The sequence below is a fragment of the Sminthopsis crassicaudata genome, chromosome X, assembly GCF_048593235.1.
Source record: "Sminthopsis crassicaudata isolate SCR6 chromosome X, ASM4859323v1, whole genome shotgun sequence".
Taxonomy (NCBI): domain Eukaryota; kingdom Metazoa; phylum Chordata; class Mammalia; order Dasyuromorphia; family Dasyuridae; genus Sminthopsis; species Sminthopsis crassicaudata.
In genome coordinates this window covers 67,498,737-67,524,097 of record NC_133623.1, presented here as the reverse complement: position 1 = coordinate 67,524,097, position 25,361 = coordinate 67,498,737, and the positions used below count along the sequence as shown (strand labels likewise).

The 25,361-nt window shown below is 42.5% G+C and overlaps 1 protein-coding gene across 1 annotated transcript; it reads right to left on the bottom strand.

The window, feature by feature from the left end:
• Positions 1 to 269: 269 nt before the first annotated feature.
• Positions 270 to 25,361, bottom strand: YIPF6 (Yip1 domain family member 6). The gene is made up of 8 exons (XM_074278019.1): positions 25,304 to 25,361; positions 25,063 to 25,187; positions 19,490 to 19,618; positions 18,149 to 18,227; positions 15,027 to 15,069; positions 11,869 to 11,994; positions 11,036 to 11,193; positions 270 to 3,776 (listed from the first exon to the last, which is right to left on the bottom strand). The coding sequence occupies exons 1-8, from the start codon at positions 25,344 to 25,346 to the stop codon at positions 3,658 to 3,660; spliced, it is 822 nt and encodes a 273-aa protein (XP_074134120.1). The 5' UTR covers positions 25,347 to 25,361; the 3' UTR covers positions 270 to 3,657.

Here is a 25,361-nt window from a genome sequence, read left to right as displayed (position 1 = left end):
TATCTATGAGCCTATGGAAGGATCACAGGATTGAGAGCTGGATGAGATCTTAAAAAATCATTACTTCATAGAGCAGGAAACTGAGGCCCTGGGGAAAAAGACAGACCCAAGATTATGTAGGCAGAGTAGGGATTTAACTCCAAATTGTCCAACTCCCAGTCTAGCACCCTTTCCAGTACATCCTAGCATTAAGTTGAAATCAGCTGTCCCATACCTGCCCTCTATTTACACACCGAAAGTCTGAATAACTGGAACAGATGTTTCCCAGACAGATTTTTTAAAATGTTTATTGATGTTTTTACACCATTTTCAATACAACCCTCTCCGACCTACCCAGAGTCACCTCTTTAACAAAAAAAAAAAATGTGTTAAAGAAAAGGCAGTTTATTCAAACCAATACATCAACAGAGTCTGACAGTGTATATAAACGCTCCATATCCTCAGTGCCCTGTCCTTGAGGAGAAGAGAAGGCAATGCATTTCCTCCTCTCTCCTCTGGGGCCAAACTTAGTTATTAATAGAAATAACTGATTTCTAATGAAAATTCCTGTCATCTACAAATGTATCATTTACAATAAAAAAAGTAGTCAGAGGACCCGAATTCGATTCTCGGCTCTATTATGTGTGTTGACTTAGGCAAGTCACTTCCCCTTTCTAGGCCTGTTTTCTCCTGTGCAAAATGAGGAGCTTGACCTAGGTAATCTTTGAGATCCCTTTTAGCTCTAAATCTCTAAAGTCTAAGAGTAATCAAAGATTTCTTAGTAAAGTTCTCTCAGAATCTAATGGTCCAACTTGGATTCAAGATATTAAACGTTTAAAAACTACCACCACCACCACCAAAAAAAAAAAAAATGACCAACCCGTGGTCATTAAACCTTGCTTGCCTTTACAGAAATGTCTATTATGCTTGAGGTTACTTAGGAAAAAAATGCTAGCTCTTAGCTGTCCATTTGGAGGAATAAATGATCAAAGGAAGTCTCCTTATCCCGGGCTGCGTGATTACTGAGTGTACTTTAATTAAACCCCAGTATCCATTTGGTAGACTTTGATGTGAGAAATACAGCCAAGTGCCTGCCATCCTCTGCAACAACAAAATGATCAAGCCCACCTTGCGTAAGAAGTTTCTCGGAGGAAGGATGACTCGCTGACCAATAGATCTCTTTTGAAAGACCAAGCTGTACCCTTAATGATGCTGGCACTGAATGACTGCTTTCCTAAGTCTGATCTTATCACAAAGGGATGTGACAAGACATTCTTGGCCTTACGAATAGTTCATAGTGACTATTAATGCACATAGGCATTACCGCCCCATGCTCTGCAGTGATAATACCAAACTTGTCTGCCTTCGGACCCAATCAGGAAAAGGCCAAACAAGGGTTCTGGCTTCCAGAGGCTCTGGTCTGGAGACTGGACCAGCTCTGAAGGCCTCAGCATTTCACATTTGTTAAGGAAAGACTTTATGCCCTAGACTGACCCTCCTCCATGTTCTGTTTTATTTTTATATCTAAAGAAAAAAGAGACCAATTTATTAGTGAGTTGACAAAAGCAGAAAGGAAATAAAGACCACCCTGTTCTAAGAGTCACCCCCATTACTTAAGAGCAACCAGTGAACACAGAACAAGACATATGGAAAGCAAAGTTATTAAAAAAACAAAAAACAAAAAGGCAAAATCCCAAAGTCATGGCTTTACTTGCTTTCGACTAAATATTCAGACTTTGAATAAAATGTGTATGAGAATAGGCTTCCTTCCTTCCCTTTGAAAAAACAGTGACCCAGGAAACAGTCCTTCCTTCAAAATAAATTCACATAATTGTCAGGACTGATTATGAGGAACTGTAAAGGAAGAGCTATTTTTAAGAGTGAACAAGTTAGGATCCACTTAGTCGGTTCAAAATATCTTCTGGGTCAAGACTTCTGTGCTGAATTTACGTGGAAAAGTACACAAGCATTTAAGGATAAACTGTAATAAATAAATAAAAATAGAAAAAAACAAGAATCTAACCTGGGCTGGAAAGTGCCTTTAACAAGGTCTTTATTGCTATTGGTCAGTCTAGGGACCATTTTTCTTGGGTGATACCTATGGCTAATGTAGGAAATCAAACTATTCTACTCCAAGTACAGATTTATATACAGCTCACCTTTAAATAGAAAGCTATTCTAAATAAAGTCTAGGACACAGAAAATGCATGGGCTGTTACGGTCATCTACAGAACTAACTGTGCATTTGCTATGAAAGCTCTCCTCCAGAATGGATTTTCAGCTGCCATTGTCCTCCAATGTGCAATGTCACCGGAGAGGGGCCCAGATCTCCCCTTGAAAAGAATTCCCAAAGGGCTCAGAGCCCATTCTAGGCCAGCCTAGCCTCCAAATGCTTTTGCAAAGCCTTGCCATCTCTCCAGGATAAATATCCAAGAGCATAAGTAAAGCTGGGCTAAATAAGGTCCTCTTTATCTAGAAAGCCAGTCTACAGCTAAAGGAAATCATTTGCAGTTCCCCACCAGGAAGAGGTCCAGTGAAAAATGTGTTCCTGCTTGAATTCTCTTATCAGGCAGCCACGAAGACCTGAAATGCCTTCGTGGGTTTTAAAGCTCCATCCTAGTTTTTGTCTACACCTAGTTTTTGTCTACACTTTCCAGACCTCCCAGCAGGATAGGTTCCATTTAGGAGGAAGGGATTTCTTAGTTATCCTATATTCCAAACGTTCCTCTTTTGCAGTTAAGAGTGTGCTTATTACACAGTGATACAAATGTGCATTAGTGGCCTGCGTACCTATATTTTCCAAAGTCGTCTACGAAGGGAAGTTCAAGGGTTTCAACACTGATTGCTTTAGCCCAAGGAAAATTCCATGCTGGCTCCTAATAGCCTAGCATGCACATTCAGGGATAAAGAGGGAGATAAGGAGCTGGAGGGCTACCAAGAGGCTGGCATGCTTTTGTTAGAACACATGGCATGACGGAAATATGCATATGCACAGAGGCAGTCAGAGGTTTACAGTCCAAAAAAGACAGGGTGCTCCACATGTGCTTTTCAAAGGAAAGCGGCCTGTCCAAAGTCTTTAGAGTACAATTTGAATTTCAATTCAAGCGTTTTCCTTTTCCACATGTTCTAGGAATCTCCCCAGATAGCCAAAAAGGGAAAAGGAAAAGGAATGGAAGACGACAAAAAGACAGATCGATAACCCTCCCTCGCCAAAAGACAGAAATACCCCAAAGGTGATAAGGCAGCATGTTTGAAAGAGAAAGCTGTACGTGAATCGGTGTTGTATGAACTTGACTTCGGTGGCCATCTCAACGAGCGAACGATCATCGTGTCATTCCTGTAGCCACCCTCATACACACACATGCACACACGACACAGTGAACCATAATCCTTGAACAGGGCAGTACTTTGGCTGTATGTGTATTTTAAAGAAACAATCCTATTAAGAAAGATCAAAGTGCAAACCCTGTCAAGCAATTGCTTTTTATCAAAGTGCTGGTGTTGCTGCACAACCTTGGCTTTCTCTTGCCCCCCCAACCCCTACCGCCACCTCCGCCCCCTTCACCACATCCAGGCTCCCTTGGATAGTCAAGAAAGGAGAGATGGGAGGCAAAGGCCTAAAGCGGAGGTGGAGTCTTCAGGTCTGCTGGGGCTCTTTGGCTTCTCTTGCGTCCTGGTTTAATGAGGCGTAAAGGTGAGAATCATCCAGCTGATAACAAAGTAGAAGAGGAAGATGGGGTACACAGCAAGGGCTTTTCGATTTGGAGGCTGGCTATCAGCCAGGAATGCTGTGGATGCTGAATAACAAAAATCAAATTGGCAAAGGTTAGTGCCAGTTCCGGAGCTGGCGGGGCCCTTAGTCCCGAGTCCAGCCCCCTCATATTACAGAAGAGAAAACGGAAGCCCGGGGAAGGAAAAGGGTTAACCCAAGGCAAAAGACTAGTGAATGTCTGAGGAAGGATTCAAACCCAGGCCTTCCTGATTTCCAGACCAGTGTTCTATCCATTAGATCACTTTGCTTCTCAAGTCACCAGAGCTAAAGCTGAATAAACCCTAGCAGGTAAATCCATGATGGATCTCAAACACAGATCAGTCAAATTCAGCTGTTTACAACTCTGGGGAAATGAAAAGAGATTTCTTAATAGTAATAAAAGTATTCTGGACTTTAGCCATTTTCTTCCCCAAATTTAAGATGGTTCTCTTAAATAATGACTACAAAACAAAAGCTGTTCTTGCTTATTTAGGGTCATCACTGAAGTGCTACATATTGTTCTTTGCTGCACGGCAATGCCTTCAGGATCTACTGAGTTATAGGGGACTACGTGCCCCATGAAGCACTAGGGAATCTCTGGAGTTCGAGTGTGAGGGGTAGACGACAAGGTCAGTTCTAAGCTTCAGAAGATCATTTGACAGCAACGTGGAGGATGGAGCGGAATGGGAACCATGGCGATGCAACTCCCGCTCCCCATCCTCCACCATTTGCTCCCTTACTCTCATCCCATTCACCTCAGCCCTGAAAGCATCCACTTGAGACCTCCCCAGCCCTTCCCCTGTGCTGTCTGGAACGCTTGCTCCATAGCGAACACACCTGCTTTCATCAGAAACCTCTTCCTTTCTCACTCACACTGACACAGGCTCCCTCTTGAGGACAATACATGTCCAGGGATGCCTTCCTAGCACTGGCTGCGCTTTCACACCCACCCCATGGCCACAGCCACCCTCAGTCTCTTGTTCTGCCACCATCACTCAATAACCTTTACTCCTCTGATTGCATTCAATCCGCATTTATCCCTCAATGGATGCTGAAGGTTGCTGTCTTCCAACCTCAGGACACCATCGTTCTTTTTCACCGACTTCATTGCCTAGCTGGGTCTTACTCTCCTGCCCTCATACTGGAGAATTTCAGCATCCATTACCAACAATCTGACTTCCCAGTTACTACCAGGAAACCACTCATTTCCCACGACTTAGCTATAACCAAAGATGGTCATACTGCTTTTGTACCCTCCTTCCCTCATGCAATAGTACTTTATTTTTCCAATGACATGTAAAGATAATATTGAATATTCATTTTTCTTTTTTTTTTCTTTTCTGAGGCTGGGGTTAAGTGACTTGCCCAGGGTCACACAGCTAGGAAGTGTTAAGTGTCTGAGACCAGATTTGAACTCAGGTCCTCCTGAATTCAGGGCTGGTGCTCTATCCACTGCGCCACCCAGCTGCCCCTGAATATTCATTTTTCTAACATTTTGAGTTCCCAATTTTCCCTTCCAAGATACACGAATGATCCTTTTAAACATATTTGATGGTCGTACTGCTGATCTTGTCATCACCCACAAGTGTTCTTTGTGCACATTTCATGAACTCAGAAATTCCTTTCTCTGATCATAATCTGGTGTCCATCCCCTCTTCTACCGTGCAATTTCAAAATGCATTCTTCATGCTCATCCTGAGCCTCCACTCCTCGGGCCTCTCCCGGTACCTTTGCACTACTCTCTCCTCTAGCTAGACTCCTTGGTGGACCAGTTCAAGTCTACAATGTCCTCTACCCTCAAGTCCCTTGATCCTTACCTCATCACTGATCATGCTCTGCCAAAGTCCACCTTTGGATTACTCTTCCCATTATCTGCCTCTACTCCTATCTTCTGCTGTTGAACATAGCTTAAGAGACCCAAGAGATAAATCATGTTGCCTGGGTCTTGTACAAGTTTATGCCACATAACCTCAAGTGGGTCCTCCCTACAGCAAGGCAAAACAACGAACTCAATTCACCACGATGGTGATTCTTCGGTACATTTTCATCTTTCCTCAAACCAAAGCTCTTCCTGCCCTTCTCAGCTGGAAATTTTGCCTCATGCTTCAACAAAAAACCCGAGGCTGTTTGAACGGCTTCCCTCTGCCTACAAAATAGGATCATGTTTCCCTCTTCAAAAAAAAATCCTTTGACCTATCATCATCTCCTCCCTGTAATGGGCTAAACGGCCCTCTCCAATGACTGTGTCCACTTTCTTTCCTTTCACTTTCTTCTTGATTTTCCAGTCTAGCTTCCAACATTATCATTCAATTCTCTCCAGTTAGCAATGATCTTTGCCTTTTCTTAATCCTCAGCCTTCTTCTTTTTGGTCAAAAGGTAAGTATATTTAGGAGAAGAGGTTACAGACAAAATTAGAGGTAAATAGACAGCAGGAGTGGCAAATATGAAACAGAGTTGGAAGAATAAGAGGGTTACCATTATCAAGGAAAGGAGTTTGGAAAAATCCACTGAGAATAGGCCAAGAGGCTTGGGTACGCCACTGACTGGCAGGTTAAATCCATAGAGGAGTTTAGCAGACTAACCAGAGTCAGCTATATAATAAGGAGAAAGAAATCTTTAGAGAGAAGGGGAGAGTGTACCTCATAGTGGGCTTAATCCTCATCCTTCCTGACCCTTGACACTAGCAGTCATCTTCTTCTTCTCTGATACTCTCTCTAGTTTCGGGTTCTCCTCCTACCTGTTTGACCACTCCTTCTGCCTCCTTTGCTAGATCTTGGGTGGTGGGTTATCCTCCAAGGTTCCTTCTTCTCTATTTCACTTGATTTCAGATAAATGATCATCTTCCTACTGATGATTCTTAGAGCCACTTATCAAGCCCTAATCTTCTTTCTTACCCTCTAGATTCCCATCTCTAACTTCCTACTGAACATCTCAAATTGGATTGTTGCAGTCATATTAAACGCAACATATCCCAAACTGAACTCATTAGCTTTTCCCTAAAATCTTTCCCTCTCCGTAACTTCCCTATTATTGTCAGGAATCACACCATCCTCCAAGGCACTCAGGCTTCTAACTTTCAGCCTCTACTCACTCCTTTTCATCTCCCATATCCGATCTGCTGCCAAATCTTGTTGAATCTACCTTCCCAACCTTAAGAGAGTCTTAGATCTACCCCCTTATCTCCTCTGTCACCGTCACCATCCTCATCGCCTCACGTCTCCGCTACTTCAATAGCTTGCTTGTGGGTCTGCATACTTCCATCCAATGTCTTCCAACTCCAATCCATCTTTCTCAGCTGTCACAGTGACCCCTCACAAAGTGCAGATTTGACCATGTCATTCCCCTCCCTTTCAAGAAAATTCAGTAGCTCCTCAACACCTCTCGAATCAAATATCAAATCCTCTTTTTGGCTTTTAAAGCCTTTCCCAATCCGTCCCCTTTTTTCCTTTCTGGTCTTCTCATAGACTCTTATGATCCAGGGACACTGCCCTTCCTGTTCTTCCCACACGACACGATCTCCCAACTTTCGGGCTTCCCACAGCTAGAATGTTCTCTTTTTCCAGGGCTCCTTCAAGTCTCAGCTCAAATGCCATTTCCTAAAAGTCTTTCATTTCCCTTAATGCCAGTACCTGCCCTCTGAGGCAACCTTCAATGGGGCTTCCTCCCTTAAAATGGGAAGTTCTTCAGGGTAGGGGCTATTTTGTCTTCCTTTGTCTCCTCAGTGCTTAGCACATATCTAATACATAGTAAAATGCTTAATAAAATATTTGATGGGCTGACTGGCTTGAGGCAGGGGCCCAATTAAAAGGCCATTTCAGGAGTTTAGACAGGGAGGTAAAGAGGATCTGAATCAGGGTGAGGACTGTGTGAGTGGACAGGACATAGAAGTCACAAGATTTGACAGTGGGTTTGGATATGCAGGGTGACGGAGAAAAGAATAGAAGATGAAACCAAGCTTGTAAACTTGGATGTCCAAAAGGGGGTTAGTTCATTTGTAGGGAAATAGGGAAATTCAGATGAGTTTTGCAGGGGGGAAAGATACTGAGCTTGGTTTTCGGTGTGTTGAATTTGAGATGTCTAAGGGACTTCACTTGGAAATGTTCAAAATATGATATGGGAACAGAGCTCAAGAGAAATTGGGGCAAGAAAAAGAGATCTGGGATTCAGCTCCATGGGAAAAAAACAGGTGAGCCCACAGGAGCTCATGAGATCAGTACGAGAGAGAAAAGCAGCCTGGGATTGAGTTTGGGGAATATCCAGTTAGTGGGTATTAAATGGATGATGACCCATCAAAAGAGGCAGAGGAGGAGGCAGTCACTCAAGTAGGAAGAAAACCAGGAGAGAATAGTCATGAAAACTCAGACAGGAGAGAGTCCCTAGGAGGAGGAGGCCCATAGTGTCTGACTCTGCAGAGACCAAGGAAGCTGAGGACTGAGAAATCAAAAGATCATCTGTTTCCGTTGAATAACAAGGGCTGAAGGCAGATTGCAGAGGGGTTAGAAGACAGTGAGAGAGAAGGAAGGGGAAAGCTCCAATGGCAGATGACTTCTTCAAGGTTAACCAAAAAGAGGAAAAGATAGATAAATAGGACACAGCTTTTGGAAGGAGAAGATTTGGGAATGTTTGCAGGCAGAAGAGAAGTAACCAAGCGGGAGAGCAGAGATGATGGAAGCAATCAGCTGGACGGCAGAGGATCAAGGGTACAGGAAGAAGGCTTGGCCTTGGGAAGCCAAAGGACCATCTCATCATCAGAGACTGAAGTAAAAGGGTAGTAGTATCAGGGTGCCTCACTTTCCCTCACCCCATAATCAGCTGCCAAATCTTGTTTTTATTTCTCCATCAAGTTCCCTCGTCTAACTTCTCTCTAAATCTGCCGGGGGAACGTGCCCAGATCAGGCCCTCATCACTTCTCATCTGGTTCCAAACTCACCCTCTGGAGTCTATCCCCAACTCAATGAACCCCAGTGGCTCCCTCCTTTCTCTAGGATCAAACATCAATTTCTCTGTTCCATATCTGGGGTTCTTGACAAACGGGCTCCAAGCTACCTTTCTGGCCTCCTTCCTCCATTTTAATCTAGCCAGACTAGCCTTTGTGCTGTTCTTCACACACGACCACCTATCTGTCATGCCCACATTGGTCTCTCCCCTCACCTCTTTGCCTCAGAGCACTCTTTTGTTCCAGATCCAGCCCAGTGCCATATTCTACAGTAAGGTTTGCCTGCTCCCTCTCTTCTAACTGCAGGTGTCCTCCCAGGGCAATCATCGTATAACTGTTTTCTATATATTAAATACATAACCTCCCCCCAACAAATGTAATCTTCTTGAGGAGAGGTTCAGTTTCATTCTAGTCTCTATATCCTGAGCATCCAGCCTAGTGACTGGTACATAGGAGGTGCTTATTGATTGATTGAATGACATTTTAGTACACGGATTGTGTCCCCTCTATTCTGGCCACTTAGAAGACCTTAAAAAAAATCCTTCTTGGTTGTTGATTATGATTTAGACTAAAAATTTTTAAACTGTGGGTTGCGACCCCATATGGGGTCATGAAATTAAATGTAGGGGTCATTTATGATCAGTAAATGTCTGATTTGTGTACCTAGTTTATATTTCTATATACCCGGGGTTGTATAAAAATTTCTCAAGTGAAAAGGAGTTTTGAGTAAAAAAAGCTTAAGAAGCCTTGATCTAGATAAACAAGGACTCACCAAACTTTAAAAGATAAGGCTGATATGTGCAAAAATGTTTGTGGCAGCCCTTTTTGTAGTGGCAAGGAATTGGAAACTGGAAGGATGCCCATCAGCTGGAGCATGGCTGAATAAGTTATGGTATATGAATAGTATGGAATATTATTGTTCTGTAAGAAATGACCAGCAGGAGGATTTCAAGAAAGGCCTGGAGAGACTTCCAGGAACCGATGCTCCATGAGTAGCATCAAGAGAACATTGTACACAGTAACAACAAGAATAGGTGATGATCAACTGTGATGGACTTGGCTCTTTTCAACAATGAATGAGGTGATTCAAGGCAATTCCAATAGACTTGGGATGGAGAGAGCCATCTGCATCCAGAGTGGGGACTGAATAGGGATCACAACATAGAATTTCACTTTTTCTGTTCTTCTTTCCTTGCTTTTTTTTCTTTCTTATTTTTTCCCTTTTTGATCTGATTTTTCTTGTGCAGCATGATAAATGTGGAAATATGTCTAGAATTGCACATGTTTAAATTGGATTACTTGCCATCTAAGGGAGGGGATGGGAGGGAGAAAAATTTACAACACAAGATTTTACAAAGGTGAATGTTAAAAACTCTCTTTGATTATATTTTGAAAAATAAAAAGCTATTATTAAAATGAAAAAAAAAAAGATTAGGCTGGTTAGCTTTCAGGGGCATTGGGTTTTCAGTAAATTTTGAGAATGTAAAAACAATGGTAAAAAAGCATGTTGGATGTTACAAAAGAGGACCTGAGTTTGAATCTCCTATCACCTATTTATTGCCAGTGTAATCTTAACTTCGACAAGTCATAAAGTCCCCAAGCCTCAGTTTTCTTCTCTGTAACATGAGAGGATCCTGATCTCTATCGTCAGTTCTAGTTCAAAATCAACAATATTAAGACTGAGCAGCATCCATTGCTAGTCCAGTCTGCCTCATTTTAGACGGAATTGTCCCAGTCAGAGTTAATTAAACCTTTTTAGGATCCTAACTCAGTTTAGCGCCAGAGCCTTGATTGTCCATTATTTTTTAAAAGCCAAGATTTTCACCTTGAAAGCCCACGTCCCTAGTCCTTGGTGGGATGTGCTCTGATGAGCACATACCAATGGAAGAAAGCCCCAGTCAGGAGCTTAAGAACAAAACAGGCAATGATTTTAGAGCATTTTAATGCCGAGAGAGCCTTTCCTCGTGACAAACCTGGGAGGCAGTCAGTGCAAGAAGTAATACTCCTATCTGAAAGCTCACAGGATCCCCAATCTAGATCTGGAAGGGACCTCAGAGGCCACCAGCTCTGATGCCCTCATTTGACAAGGGAGCAAACCAAGGTCCAGAGAGGGAACGCAGTATAACGCCTTCCAGATGATATAATCCCTTAAAGGCCATTTAGACAAAGCCCCTCGTTTTACAGAATTTGAGACATAGGGGCTAAATGACTATCCTCTGGTCATGGAGATGTTGAGGTTCTAGCCCAGTTCTCGGGTCCAAATCCTATGTTATCCGAGACCCCCATGAAGCATACAGCTCCCAGACATCCTTTTACCTCTAACCCACGTTCTGTCTTGTTGGAGAATCAGAGAATGGATGTTTTCTTACCTAAGGTAGACCAGGCAAACATTGCAATCACCACGATAAGCCGGATAAGGAAGTTGATAGGCCCCATACTAGCCAGAAGTACCAGTCGGCACACCAGCATAGCCACTGTTAAGGGCAAGACACAGTAACCCAAGACACAGAGACTCTGAAAGAACGATCTGAGGAAAAGACAAAGCCAGGAAGTTAAAAAAATAACCAATTATTCAGCAGGCTAGTCAAAGCCCATCACTGCAGAATGGGGATTTCAGACTCAGCTACAACCACACCAAGCACACAAGGCCCGCTGGAGCATGGGGGATCTACCCCAGACAAGTGAAACCAGCCCTGAGCTCTGGTGTAAAAATGGAATTCATGACAACATTTCTGTTTCCATGTTTCTGCTCACTTCTCCTTAAAGCTGTTGCTCCTATTTAAATGACCTTTTAAAGTAAGCCAAGGTCTCAGGGAATGGGAAGCCTTGTCCCCGTACATGAGCTTCAAAGGTGATAAAGATCACCTGGGTTCCCTCTGCTTGGCAGGGCTACCACTGAGGGATGAGGGAGAGAAGAGACAGAGACACAGAGACACAGAGACAGAGAGAGAGAGAGAGAGAGAGAGAGAGAGAGAGAGAGAGAGAGACAGAGACAGAGACAGAGACAGAGACAGACAGACAAAGACAAGAAGAGAAGGGGAGAGGAGGGGAGGGGGAAAGGGGATGAGAGGAGAGGAGAAAAGAGGCAAAGAGACAGAGAAAATGAATGAGTGCGAGTTTGTCTGATTTTGCCAGAACTCCAGCTATGCCACATAGAAGGGAGAGAAAAGGAGTTGGTTTTAAGCATTTCCCTAATACTCACATGGTCCCCCCAAGAAGTTTTGAATTTAGTGTTATGACAACCGCACCAAACCAGATGATGACAAAAACTTCGGCAAACTGGGGTCCGCCATCTTCTTTACTATCTGCAGAGCCTCCCTGGAGCATCCTAGGGCAGGGAAGCAAAGGACCAAGGCAGGGTTAACTAGAAAGGCTTTATCAAACAGCATGTATTTCTTAAGCACCATCTATGTGCCAGGACCTGGGCTAGTTGCTACAGACCCAAAAGACTAACACATAACCCTGACTTTGCTTAAGAAACTTACAATCTAACAGCAGAGATATCAAAGCTACACAAAACTACATACAGAATAAATAGAAAGAGAAGAAATCCAAGGGTGCTGCGGAATGAGGGCACTAGCAGTTGGGGAAATTGAGAAAGGCTACCTGCAGAAGAGGCCGCTGACCTATCCCTGGCAGAACGAGGGGCTGACTTACTCAGCCAATGGCCTCGGGCAAGCCAGTTTCCCAATCTGGCTTCAGGTTCCTCATATGTAGAAGAGTAGGACCGGACTAGTATGCAGAGGCACCGACCAATTCAAATATTCTAAGAGCCACGGGGCAGCAATGTGACCGCTGGCAAGAGCCCTCAGCCTGCTTTTATGGAGTGACTTGTTGAGAACATGTGAGTTAGGGGTCTCAGTTCTAGCTCTGTATTCACTCATGTTTAGCAAATATCTATGGAAGCTCATTTAGAGAAATAATCTTTTATTTGTACTTAGAGGCCACTTAAAGAAAATTACTAATCTACTGGCATTTTTTTTTTTTAATATTAGAGCTGTGATCTCATTGGCAGGATTGCACTGTGGGTAGATGGCTGACCTCGGAATCAGGAAGAACTAGGCTGAAGTCCTGCCTCTGAAATACCCTGGCGGTGTGACTACAGGAAGTCACTTAAATCTCAGGGTCCTGGGCGCCTCCCAAAGATGGGAAGTTTCAGAACAAGAGCCCACCTGCATTAGAAAAGGAATTCCCTATTAACATTTATGGACCCCATTCTTTGGGATGTTCCCTCCTTGGCTTGAGCCCCCGCTGCTCTAGGTAAGACTTTAGACTGTAGAATTGTCCGCTCCAAGGAAATCAATGGCCAGGCCAGTCTCGGTCCCTCTGCCTAGATTTGGCCCAACCGCTCCAACCTGGGAGCATTTTTAGAGCCTTAGTTCTATTAGCCAATGCACTACTGAAGTGTCTTCCACAAACTGGAAAATAATGGCATTTATTCATCCAAGGCACTAATATTAGTATTGCCTGGGATGGAGCCAAAAACTAAGGCAGTCCTTGAGGCACTTTGCTAATCAACACCTCTAGGCCTGGTCCTGCAAGCAGTGCCAAATCTTGCCAACTCTAATAGCACTCTGTATACGTGTCTCCATCTTGTCCACAATGTCGGTGTGAGATTTTTGACAAATGGCTCAATGAAAACCAGGCATTTGGACTCTTCCCAATTAATTAGGCTGCGAAGCGACTGTGGCACTCTGGCCCAGTCCTAGTGTGCCAGCCTTAGGAACTCATCAAAAATGGCAAGTGAAATTAGGCCACATGATTTGTTCCTGATGAACTCTGCTTGCTCGTAAGTGATCATTTCCATTTTTAAGCACTTTCCAAACGATCTGTTTAATAATAGGCTCTTGAATTTTGCCAGGAACTGATGTAAAACTCACTAGGTTATAGATGGAAAGAGTCCTTTTCTTTATTTTTATATTGGTTTCAATCTAGGCTCCATGGGCAGATTTCCAGACTGGGGATATGTGTCTGTGAATTTAAACAGGGAAACACTACCATCTTGATTTTCACTAGAAAATGGAAATGGAGCCTTTTCTTCAATTACTTAAAACCATTTTCAGGTAAAGGGTCCATAGGCTTTACCAGATTTCCAAAAAAAGGTCCATGGCACACTCAAAAAGATGAAGAGCCCCTGTTTTATAGAAATTAACCTCCTCAATAGTATGAATTGCCATTTACATTACTTTGGGACAATACTTTAACTGTAAAAGCACTTTATCATCTCATTAGACTGTCATAACCTTATCACGACCATTTTGCAGATGAGGAAACTGAGGTTAAGTGACTTATCCAAAAGCCCTGGGTCCAGATCAAGCGTTTGATAGACTTGCATTCTCTGTCAATAATTGAACACAATGATAGTCATGGTTCTCTATATCCTGATCTTGTCACTCAGATGTAATCAGGACAGTAAAGGTTTCACGGGTCACGGATTTCAAATCAAAGACGAGAGAGATATTCCAAAGATGACTTCCCAAATCAACACAAACCAAAACCCAAAATAAATCAAGAGAACCAGTCGGCAATGTAATAAACTCGTGGTCCAATCCTCACTTAAACCTATTTGAACCTCGATTTCCTCATCTGTAAAATGGAGGACATTAGGATCATATACATATTACCTAAAGGGCTTGCAGAATCTGATAAAATGATGAGGCAAAGGACTTCTTACCTTATTCCCTCTCCAACCTCTCCCTTCATATTAACATACACCAGGGGTTCCCAACCTTTGTCAGCCCCCATACTCCTTGGGTTTTTTAGTAAAGCTTACCCCAGCTCCTGGTCAATATGAAAGGCAACATATTCTAGAATTTATCACACATAGGTACAGAAGGAAAAAAAATTGTGAATAATTTCAATAGCTTAACAGAGCAATTTACCCAATGTTCCCTGGACTCCATTGATAAGCTTCTCATATTGCCTAAGAGGTATGCATACAACTTAACAATCATCAAACATATCAGGCTGGGATTCCATCTTATCTGCTACAAAACTGTGTGCTTCCTCCCTCTAATTATCTCTCTGTCCCCTCTTTCTCTAAGTTGGCAGGATTTTTGTTTCCATTTATGTAGACCTATAGATAGCCGTTTAGTTTTCTCGGGACAATGAGAGGCAGGACGACTGGAAGGCTGATATGGCTAACGTGGGATATGAACAATGGCCACAGATGGCGTGGCTAGAGGAGTGATAACCTTAGAAACTTGTATGGACGGCTTTGCAAGGTTTGCTCAAGACTTTCCAGATTCAGGGTGTTAGGCAAACGCGATGAAAAAAGCCCAATGTGAAATCGCTCGGGCACACTTTGCCTCAATTCTGAAACCCCACAATAGCTTCCAAAAGGAAAAGATGAGTACTTACAGTGCAAGTGAAACACAAAGGACTAAAGGACCCCAGAGATCCCCTATAAGGCAAAAAGATACGCGTTAAGACTGCATTTAGCAAACAAAAGAACACGGCGGGGAGGGTAAGGCAAAATATTCTGATACTGGGCCATTCTGCCAGGCTTCCCACTTCTGAGATGTGGCCATTAAGAAGACCCTGCCAGAATGAACCCAACCTAGCCTACTCCAGGCACTCTTTCCACCTGGCACTGAATCCACTTCTTCTTTCTCCCACCTGGCACTTCACCCTCACTGGGACTCATTCCCAAGTTGTCACTGTCTTCCCATCTAATGAACCACGGCCCAGAGTTAAGTACAAAATCCCCCGGGAGCCTGCAAGCTGGTCTAGAGTTGGCTCTGCCACCTATCAGCGGTGGCCTCCTGCTGACGCTTATTTCGGAGCCTCAGTTCCCTCATCTAGAAAAGGGGGATCCCATCTGCCCTAACTCCCTGGCCTGTTTTGAGGAACAAACGAGATACGTGCAAAACCTTGTTGGAGATTTCAAAATTCATTAATATAAGATATAAAATATCTTCGTCCTCATGAATATTCCCATAGGTCCATAAGGCACTGCTGGAAGCCCACATCCTAACTAACCTAAAAAAGGTAGAGACCTACACCAAAGTTCAGGAGCTGAGAGGCACCTTGGGGCCCACCATGGACCTGCCCAAGAACCCTTCGAAGGGATCCTTTACCCTCTGCTTGCTTGGAAACGGGGCTATCCTTCATTCTGCAGCTGAGGAAATCAAGGCCCATCGAGGCAAAGGGACTGGCCTTGGTTATATGGTGTCGGGATTTGAAATCGGGTCCTGTGATTTTCAAAGCCAGCATTACTTCTACTGTGCCACAGTGGTTTGCCTTGATTGGTTCGGCCCTATCAGTTTATCCATGACAACTCTGGTGTGAAAGCTCCCCCCACTGGCACACAGTGGTAATTTGTCTGCAATCCATAGTCTGAAGAACTGCCTGGGGCACTGAGAGCAAAGTGACTTTGCAGGGTCATCACATACTGTCAGAAGTGGCCCTAGAGCCCAAGGCTATTGTTCTTTAGCTGTTAGCCATGCTGCCTCTTACCTTCAATCTCCCGTACCAAAGAGAACAGAGATATAGGTGAAAGAACCACTTACATTTCTTTCTGTAAGAAAAATGTCTAAAGCAGCTAGGGTGTACACAATTCTGGGCGTTATGTCAGGGGATCAGGAATTCAAATTCAGCTACAGACATTAGCTCTGGAACCCCAAACAAGTCATCTAACCTTTGACTCAGTTTCTCCAACTCTAAAATGGGGATAATAATAGCATCTGTCTCCCAGAGTGATGGCAAAAATCAAATGTAATATTTCTAAAAAGTGCTTAGTACACTGCCTGGCACACAAAGGATGCTTAATAAATAGGAATTCCCTTCCCCCTCCTCCCCCTCCTCCTGACAAATAGCAAGAGGAAGCCATTCAATTATGAGGAGAAACTAGGTTCCGGACTTTTGACAACATGAATTAAACAACAATGATCAGTTCTAAACGGTACCTTTAAAAGTTTCTTTGTAATTGGCCCTAATTGTTAATTAACCTAATGTGTTGTGGTTTTTTTTTCTTAAGTTTTTGTCAGTCACAGCACCTGAGATCCCGCTGAAAAGCAGCATCCTAGAAGCAGCAGATGGGAGCAGGCTTGGGGGTCTTAGCTGTACCCAGATGGGTGGGCTTCTCCACCTTCTCTTGCCCCTGCCTCCCAGCTCTCCCCCAAACCTACCTGATGATTCCTCGTAGGGTCAGGCTAGGCCCATTTCTCCATGGTACTTTTCCCTACCAGGGTTGTGGCTAATGTCTAACTAAGATCAATAAACGGAGTCTGTGCTGAATTTGAATTCTGCCTGCTTTTTCTAATTTAACTAATTTAATAGGGGTCCCAGGGAGATCAAAAGTGTATTTCAAAACAAAACAAAAAGCACAACAATTACAAAAACCAATCCCACCAATAGCAAGCACAAAATAACAGCCTTGAGGAAAAATCATGAAAACAAGGAGAATTTAAAACACTATGGTAATAACAAGTGCCTCCTCCCGCCCCAACCAAACCAACAACACAGCAGCCATGGGCTACCTAAGCAAACTAACTCAGAGAAGAGAAATGTCCAGGGAAGGACAACGTATTTACTTGCTAATAACTCCCATCCATCAAGTACAGGAGAAAGACCATTAGGATGGTGGAAGATTTTTAAAATAACAATGATTTCCAATCCAGAGCCAAAGACAGGCTGTGTGACTCTGGGCAAAATCTAATTACCTCCCCAGAGGAATCCATAGAGGTAGAAGGTATTTGACTTGGTGTTTCCCAATATTAATGAAGTTAAGGTCCAGGGCCTCCCCCTACCAACATAGGATCAAGGTAAAAGGCAATTTCGAAATTAGAAAGAGGAAGCCTGAGGCCCCACAAAGTACTTGTCCAAGAGGTCACACAGCCCCCGACTATAAATCCAGCTCTTCCAGTTGGCCATGTTGCAGCTTATTAAATCCCAATTATTTTTGATTTTAAGGTCCTTGTCTCTCACCATTTCACTTTGTGTATAGCAGGCATTTAATGGGGGGGGGAAGAGGGGCATGAATTTCACTGTTTATCCCACTGTCTCCATGAGCTCCTTAAAGCCCAAAGCAGGGGCAGCTAGGTGGCGCAGTGGATAGAGCACCAGGCCTGAATTCAGGAGGACCCGAGTTCAAATTTGATCTCAGACACTTAGCACTTCCTAGCCGTGTGACCCTGGGCAAGTCACTTAACCCCAGTCTCAGGAGAAAAAAAAATAAAGCCCAAAGCAACATCTTTCTCCTTCCAGAGCTTCTCTGAAGTCAGCAACAAGGAAGGTCTACTGGGCACGCTCTCTGGACAAGATGTTCAGTGCCTAGCCACTAAGGATGAAAAATGTGCGGGAGAAGCTTTCTACCTTGAGCACGTCAGTCTTGCCAGACAGGTATTTCTTTTTTACTAGAGTTCTTTTATGATTTCATTGGGGCTCATGCAAAGCTGTGTGTTCCTGCCACACCTTTCTCTTCCTAAAAATCTAACAGAGCTACAATAGAAAGAAGGGAATCTTGAAAACCTGATACTCACAATCTCTCAAGAGTGCATTGCTTTTTTTAGGGTACATGACATGAACAAATTTTTTCCCAACAGCCTTCAGGTCTCGAATCTGAAAGACACAAACCACTGTCACAGTGCACTGAGATAGATTCCCAATACCACCTCATTACTCTCCTGCTCTCTAGTATGAAACCTGATGAATACAATGGTAGAACTAGAATGTCTCAGAGATTATCTAGTTACATTACAAATGGGGAAGTTTTTTTAAAGCTAAAAGTGACCATTCTATACAGCACTGTTTCAAGTTCTTTCAATAGTGAGCCACATGATCAGAAATCTTTATGGGTAAGGGCCATAGAATTCATGCCCTGTGGTATGATGACTGGTGGCAGTCAGTTATACAACAGCAGCTTACCAGTTCATCTGTGCCCCGCCTCCCAAAAAAAGTCTTCACAATTCAAGCTCAGGGGGCCTTTGAGGGTAAAAGGTTGAGTACACTGTCAGTTGTAGTCATCTTTTCAGTTGTTTTTGCTGGGGGGCTGGGGTTATAAGTAAAAGCTTAATTGTTGGGGTGGGGTGAGTAAAAGTATATCCAGAAATGGTAGGGATGCAGAAGCAAAAGGAACCAAGAAAACCCATTTGTTGTGAAACCCTCAGGCCCATCCAGGTATCTGACTACAAACTGCATGCCTGGCACCTGGTGGGAATCACTCGCTTTCCAGCTAAAGAAACGGAGGTTCAGAGAAATACTGGGATGTTCCCAGGATCCAACAGCAAATGGGTGAGAATGGCACGTTAGCTCCATGGAGTCCTCTAAACTCCACGTACTTTTAGAGGCCCACCAGGAAAGCTCTAGAGAATGAGAATAAATTCTGAATTTTGTAACACTCACACACACTTCCCCCCACACACACATATACAAACATGCATGCACATGCACACCGAGAGTTAGAACCCTCTACCAGAGGGGCATGGACAGGGGCCCATTACTCTGACCCCTGGGTAAAGGCACTAATGCCATATATAAAAAGAAATTGGGTTTCTTAACATTCCCATTTTAAATGAGTTGCAAGGAATTAAATAATCACTTGTAAGTATAGCGTGAATGTTTTTGCAATAAGCAAACATCAAAACAAATTATGTAGTTTATTTCTCCCTCAAAGGTGACAGTAGTGGAGTAAAGAAAAGAACCGGAGTCGGCAGAAAACCTGAATTTCAGTCTCAGTTTTGCCACTCACTAGCTGGATGATCCTGGGCAAACTGGTTCTTTTCTCCGGGTCTGTTTCCTCATTTCTAAATCACTGGAGGCCAGGCTTGATCACTCAATCCCAGACCTCCCAATTCTGAGACATCTCTTGTAGTGGAACTTACAATGGTTTCTCTAACAGGCTCATCTAAAGTCGAATAGTCTTCATCCTGGGAATGAGATGCCATTGGCACGGTGATCTCTCCCTCCACAGGGATATCTTCTGAGATGGAGACATCGGAAAGACCGAGGAACTAGGAAATGTTTAAAAAATTAAAAAGAATTCATTAAAACTCCAAATCAATGTTCGTTTTCTTCAGAGACCATGTTTTTTGGTAGGTTTTATATAACCGCTAATGAAATAAGCTGTTCTTAATACTTAATGATACATCTAATTCTTTGCAGCTTGAGGAAAAAAGGTACTTTATGACAAAGCTTCCTAAACTGTGGGCCACAACCTCACGGCGTCATGTGACTGAATGTGGGGATTGTGAAAAATATGGCAACAGTAAAAGGCATCAATATTTAATTTAATTTTTAAATTAAAGATATATTTTAAATAAAGATTTAATTCTTTATGTAAAAATAAAAATACATCTATCTCATTCATATGCACATTTGTGTCCATCTTTAATAAATGGTAAAATTATATGTAGGCCAAAGAATCGTCTTAAAATAAATTTCTTTCTGCCTTATTATAAGTAAAAGTTTGGATTTTTATACCTATTTTATATAGCCAGGATTGCATAAAAATTTCTCTGGCAAAAAGGGGTCATCAGTGGCAAAGTTTAAGAAGCCCTGCTTTAGGATATGACAATAAAAAAATAAATATTAAAAGGAACCGCATTTAGCTGCTGAGCTTTGACTTTGTCATTTGTAAAACCAGGAGGCTGGACTAGATGACCCCAGTGGTTCCTTTTAGCATTCAATTGAGAATTTGAAGAAGGAAATTTGAGAGTCTAGAAAGTTTTTGAGCTTTGCAAAATTGAGCTCATTCATAGAACATTGGAAAGTAGAGAGTCCTTTGCTCCCAACAACCCTGTCAAATCATGTCTCACTAAGATTGGGAGTGGATCTCTAATTACCTCACTGAAGGGAGTGCCCAAAGAACAACGCCCTAGGCCAATGCCTGTCACAGTTGCCCTTACAGCAAGGGTTCTTAAGGGTTACAGAGAGGTTCAGAGCCTTGTCAGAGGTGAGACAGGTAGCCAAATTTTCCTACCCCCAGGGCCAGTTTTTGATATACTCTGCCATATTGTATCTGCAGTGTCTCATTTTCACCATTTAAAAAAATGAAGTTCAGAGAGGTGAGAAGGTTAAATACACGGTCATGCAGCTAGAATGTGTGCAAAAATTTAAACAGAGCCCTACAGGTCCAAGTCCAGACTCTTTCTACTAGAGAATACAGTAAATTTTTTCAATTGGACAACCAGCAGACACTCCTATTATGAAGCTAGAATATATGATTTTTTTGTGCATTAATGGGAAAAGTGGCATCTGCTCTATTAGGATTCTAAGGGAAATTAGGTACAGCAGTTTTTCTGAACCTGCTCTATCACAATTTGGTTTTAGAGAGAGTATGGCATGGAGAAATAATGCTACCTTTGAAGTCATAGAAACAGATGTCAAATCCTGACACTATAACCTAAGCAAGTCCCTTTCTGTCAGTGGGCCTTGCTTTCCTCAGCTGCCAAATGAAGGGAGCACTGTTTCCAAGCAAGTAGAGAGTGAGAGATCCCTTTGATAACCTGGCTTCTTGCTCAGGTTCATTGGTCTAGCAGATGCTTCCCCACTCTGAAGATCTTGAGGCTCGATGACCCAAGGTCCTTTACAACTCTGAAACTTCTAGACAAGCGACAGGCCTGGAAAACCTGCCAAGTTCAACTGGGATAGGGAGTGTACCGTGAGGAAGTCCCTCTAAAGTGACAGGCAGCACCTCCTTAGTAAATGACAGTCCTGGAGAGTTGCCTGCAGTATGCAGAGGCTCATGACTTTGTGCAAAGTCATACTGCACCAGTGAATCACAGGCAGGACTTGAACCCAGATCTTCTTGGCTTCCAGGCCAACTATGACACTGCTTAAAATGTATGATGATGAAAATCAAGAACCAATGTTATATTTAATGGAAAAAAACCATTAAAACAGAATAAGAAAGGATGCTCTGTCATGACTTATATTTAATATGTTAATAGAAATAGTGGGTATAGTTTTTAAAGAAATAAAAGATATAATTCAAAAAACAAGATATTACTCTTTGGAGTGACATGATTATGTGGTAAGTTAATGTAAAAATGATTAAAGATGATAAATTAGTTTAGTGAAGTTGAAGAATGAATGCAGTAAAATTAACAGCACTACAATATAACCATAATCTGGAAATGCAATTTTTAAACAAGAGAAATTCCATTTGCAACAGTACTTTGCTTATTTTTAAATTTAAAAAATAACTTAAAAAAATTTTAAAAAGGAACTTAACAGAAGTCAAAAGTAATATAAGAAAAATATATAAAAATATAAGAAAAGAAGGCATTTCTTTTTAGTAAAGTGTGGGACAACTAAATAGTGAATGACTGAATCCATACCTCCTAATATATAGAGTAAATAAAGCCCAATTGACTTTTTTTATATTTCCAAAAAGAGTGTGGAGGAAAAAAACATCAAATAGTACTTTGGATACTTAGAAGACACAAAATGTGGCCAAAGAAAGTTATTAAAGCTAGTGGGAAAAATAAAAAAAGGTAAGAAAAATGGAGCAATATGGGCAATAGTAACACTTACTATTAGACAAAAAAAAAATTCCCAATTTAATTATAGACTTAAATCCCCAGAGATTTTTTAGTTTGACAAATTGCAAATGAAAAAAATAGGCAAGAAAAGGAGGCAAGGTTAACAACAGTGTGTGTATATGTAAAAGTAATCTTGAGGGCCTCACCCAACAGATTTTAAGACAGTACAATATGAAATTAATCGAATTATTATTGAAATAAAAACAAAACCACTGATCCACTGAAGAGAACAAATTTCACTTTCATTTAAGAACATAACATGAAAGGGCAGCTAGATGGCGCAGTGGCTAGAACAGCGGCCCTACCTCAGACACTTAAGACTTACTAGCTGTGTGACCCAGGGCAAATCACTTAACCCCAATTGCCTGGCAAAAAAAATAATTAAAAACATTTTTTAAAAACTTAACAGAAGTCAAAAGTAATATAAGAATGGGGAAAAAAAAGGTATTTCTTTTTAGCAAAGTGTGGGACAACTGAACAGTGAATGATTGAATCCATACCTCATAATACACAGAGTAAATAAAACCCAATTGACTTTTTTATATTTCCAAAAAGAGCATGGAGGAAAAAAGCATTAATCTAGTTATAATTCTTAATATATAATAATAATTCCAGCTTTGGAAGGGAGACAAATTATTAAGTATTGAAAACATGGAGGGAAACTAGTTATTGCGTGATTTTCTGTCAATATCTAAAAGTAGAAACTTTTTTATACAATGAAATATTAAAAGAAAAACAACAAAATAGAAATGTGAGGGATAGAAAATCCTACCCAAAAATGACTTCTCAGAGACCTCTCGAAGTCAAAAGCAGAAAAGTTGTTTATTGAACAAATTCTCATGAGAATGAGCAATTCCACCGTGAGGAGGGAAAGAAAGAAAGCTCACGGTAGAAGGGCTAAAGAACTAAGGGAAGATATACAGTTTTTATAGGTTTAAATGCAAAAGGATTACATCATGAGTTTGGGGAACATTAAGAGATAGGTGCCCCCCCTTCCCCACCAGTTAATTGAATGTCATCATATATCTCAAAAACTAAACAATTAGTAGCCTAAACATTGATAGCCTGAACAGACATAAATGTCATCAAAAAATCTAAGCAATTAGTAGCCTAAACATTGAACATACCTATGCAGGTCACAGAGACCTAGAGAAGATAGAATACAGAAAAGGAATTTAACATTGCGGGTGGCGCAGTGGATAGAGCACCAGTCTTGAATTCAGGAGGATCTGAGTTCAAATCTGGTCTCAGACACTTAACACTTCCTAGCTGTGTGACCCTGGGCAAGTCACTTAAGCCCAGCCTCAGGAGAAAAAAAAGAAAGAAAAAAGAAAAGAAGTGAATGAAGGAGGTGGTGGTGGAGGAAGAACAAAAAGAAGAAAGCAAAGAAGAAAAGAAAGGGGGAGGTAGAGGAAGGAGGAGGGAGGGGAAGAAATATAAGATAAAGAAAGGGCAGCTAGGGGGCGCAGTGGATAGAGCACCAGCCCTGAATTCAGGAGTTCAAATCTGGTCTCAGACACTTAACACTTCCTAGCTGTGTGACCCTGGGCAAGTCACTTAACACTTCAGGGGAAAAAGTCACTTAACACCTCAGGGAAAAAAAAAAAAGAAAAAAAGAAATTTAACATTGCTGTAAGTTCTTCACCATATCCTTACTTTATACTTGCTCCACACGGAAATATGATAAATGTTCATTCAGAAAATATCTGAAAAAAGTACATGGGGGAAAGAACACTTTATCAACAAGAAAAAATAGATAACATCTAACAAATATTGCTTTAAGATTCGCAGTCATTTCACTTGATCTTCATGATGAAATGAATTATCACGCTAAAAAATGCAGATAGCCTAGAAATTCAGGAAAGGTTAAAATTAGAACCATCTTAAAACTGTCAAAAAGTACCGAACTGTCCGTCAGGGACGTAAGAGAACACTTACATGCTGATGTTGTTGAAAATAAGTCTAATCTTTTGGATGGAGTGAAATTTCCTAACAGGTAACTTGAGTTGAGAGCTAGCTTTGATAAGGGGGAAGCCTGGGTCAGGAAGATCTGGGCAAGGAACACTTAACTTCTTTTAATACTCCATTTTTTTTTTTTTTTTAAATTGACACCAATAGATTTCAAATCAGAGACTCTGTGTTCAAATGGTGCTTCTGCCACAGGAAAGCGTGTGACTGAGCAGGTCATTTCTCTCGGCCTCTTTCCTTAGCTGTCAAACGAGATCCCTGAGGAGCTGCCAGTTTGTCCCGGTGGAGGGACTTTCCACACGAGTGGATGAAATCACGGGTCCAGAGTTTACAAGTACCCCCAGCTGTCGGGCATGTAATTCTAATTCAACCAATAAGCAAAGGGGATTTTAGGTTGTTTTTTTTTTTTTTTTATAAGGATGGAAGTTAATTATAAAATAGAATCCAGGGACATAAGGCAACGTGTGGAGAATTAGACCTGGGAGCAATCCGGAGTCTCCCATCTCGGGTGAGTCACTTTCCCTCGCTGCGGCTCGGTTTTCTCATCTGGAAACTAAGGGGTTGGAGCAGCTGCCCCCTTTCAGCTCTATGTGCCCATGAGCAAGTCCTTTCCCCTTCCTGGGCCTCAGTTTCCTCTTCTGTAAAGCGAGGGGGTAGGAGCAGAAGGTGTCTGAGGGACCTGACAACTTAAATAACCTGTGATTCGGAACTATTTAAGCCACTCCCGAGGCAGGAAGGGAAGGTTAGGAGTAATTGGAGCAGGATGATGGCTAAAGAAAGCTACGGGAACGACGGAACGCCGGGGGGAGAGGGAAGGGAGACGCTGGACAGTCGTCAGGAGGAGACAAGGAGGCCCAAAGAGGAGGCCGCTCGGCTCCTGACCCCCCCGCTTCCCAAAGCCCTGAAACGCCCGGGCTCCCTCTTGCCCTTGGCCCTAATCTCACCCCGGATTTGGCCGCCGTCTCGCCGACCGTCCGTTCATCGGCTTCCGCCATTTTCAGCCTCTCTTTTCCTTCTAAGAGCGCAGGCGCCAAGACTGCGACGTGGAACTCCGCGGCTGGGCTGGCGCCTACGGATGACGTCAAGAACAAAGCCTATCACAAGCGTCACTGTGGGGCGCCTAGCAACGCTTGGCCCCGCCCCGCGCCCTTCCCTCGTTTGTTTCCAGCCTCTAGCCCATCCTACCTCTCTCCCGGTGGCAGGATACTCTGGGTTCCTGCAATTTCATCTCACTTCTCTTCCT

Coding starts and splice junctions, on each gene's coding strand:
- YIPF6 (XM_074278019.1), bottom strand. CDS start 25,346: ATGAAATTGCAGGAACCCAGAGTATCCTGCCACCGGGAGAGAG. Junction 25,188..25,303: donor ATCCTGCCACCGGGAGAGAG/GTAGGATGGGCT, acceptor CGTCATCCGTAG/GCGCCAGCCCAGCCGCGGAG. Junction 11,194..11,868: donor AAACTTCTTGGGGGGACCAT/GTGAGTATTAGG, acceptor TCTTTTCCTCAG/ATCGTTCTTTCAGAGTCTCT.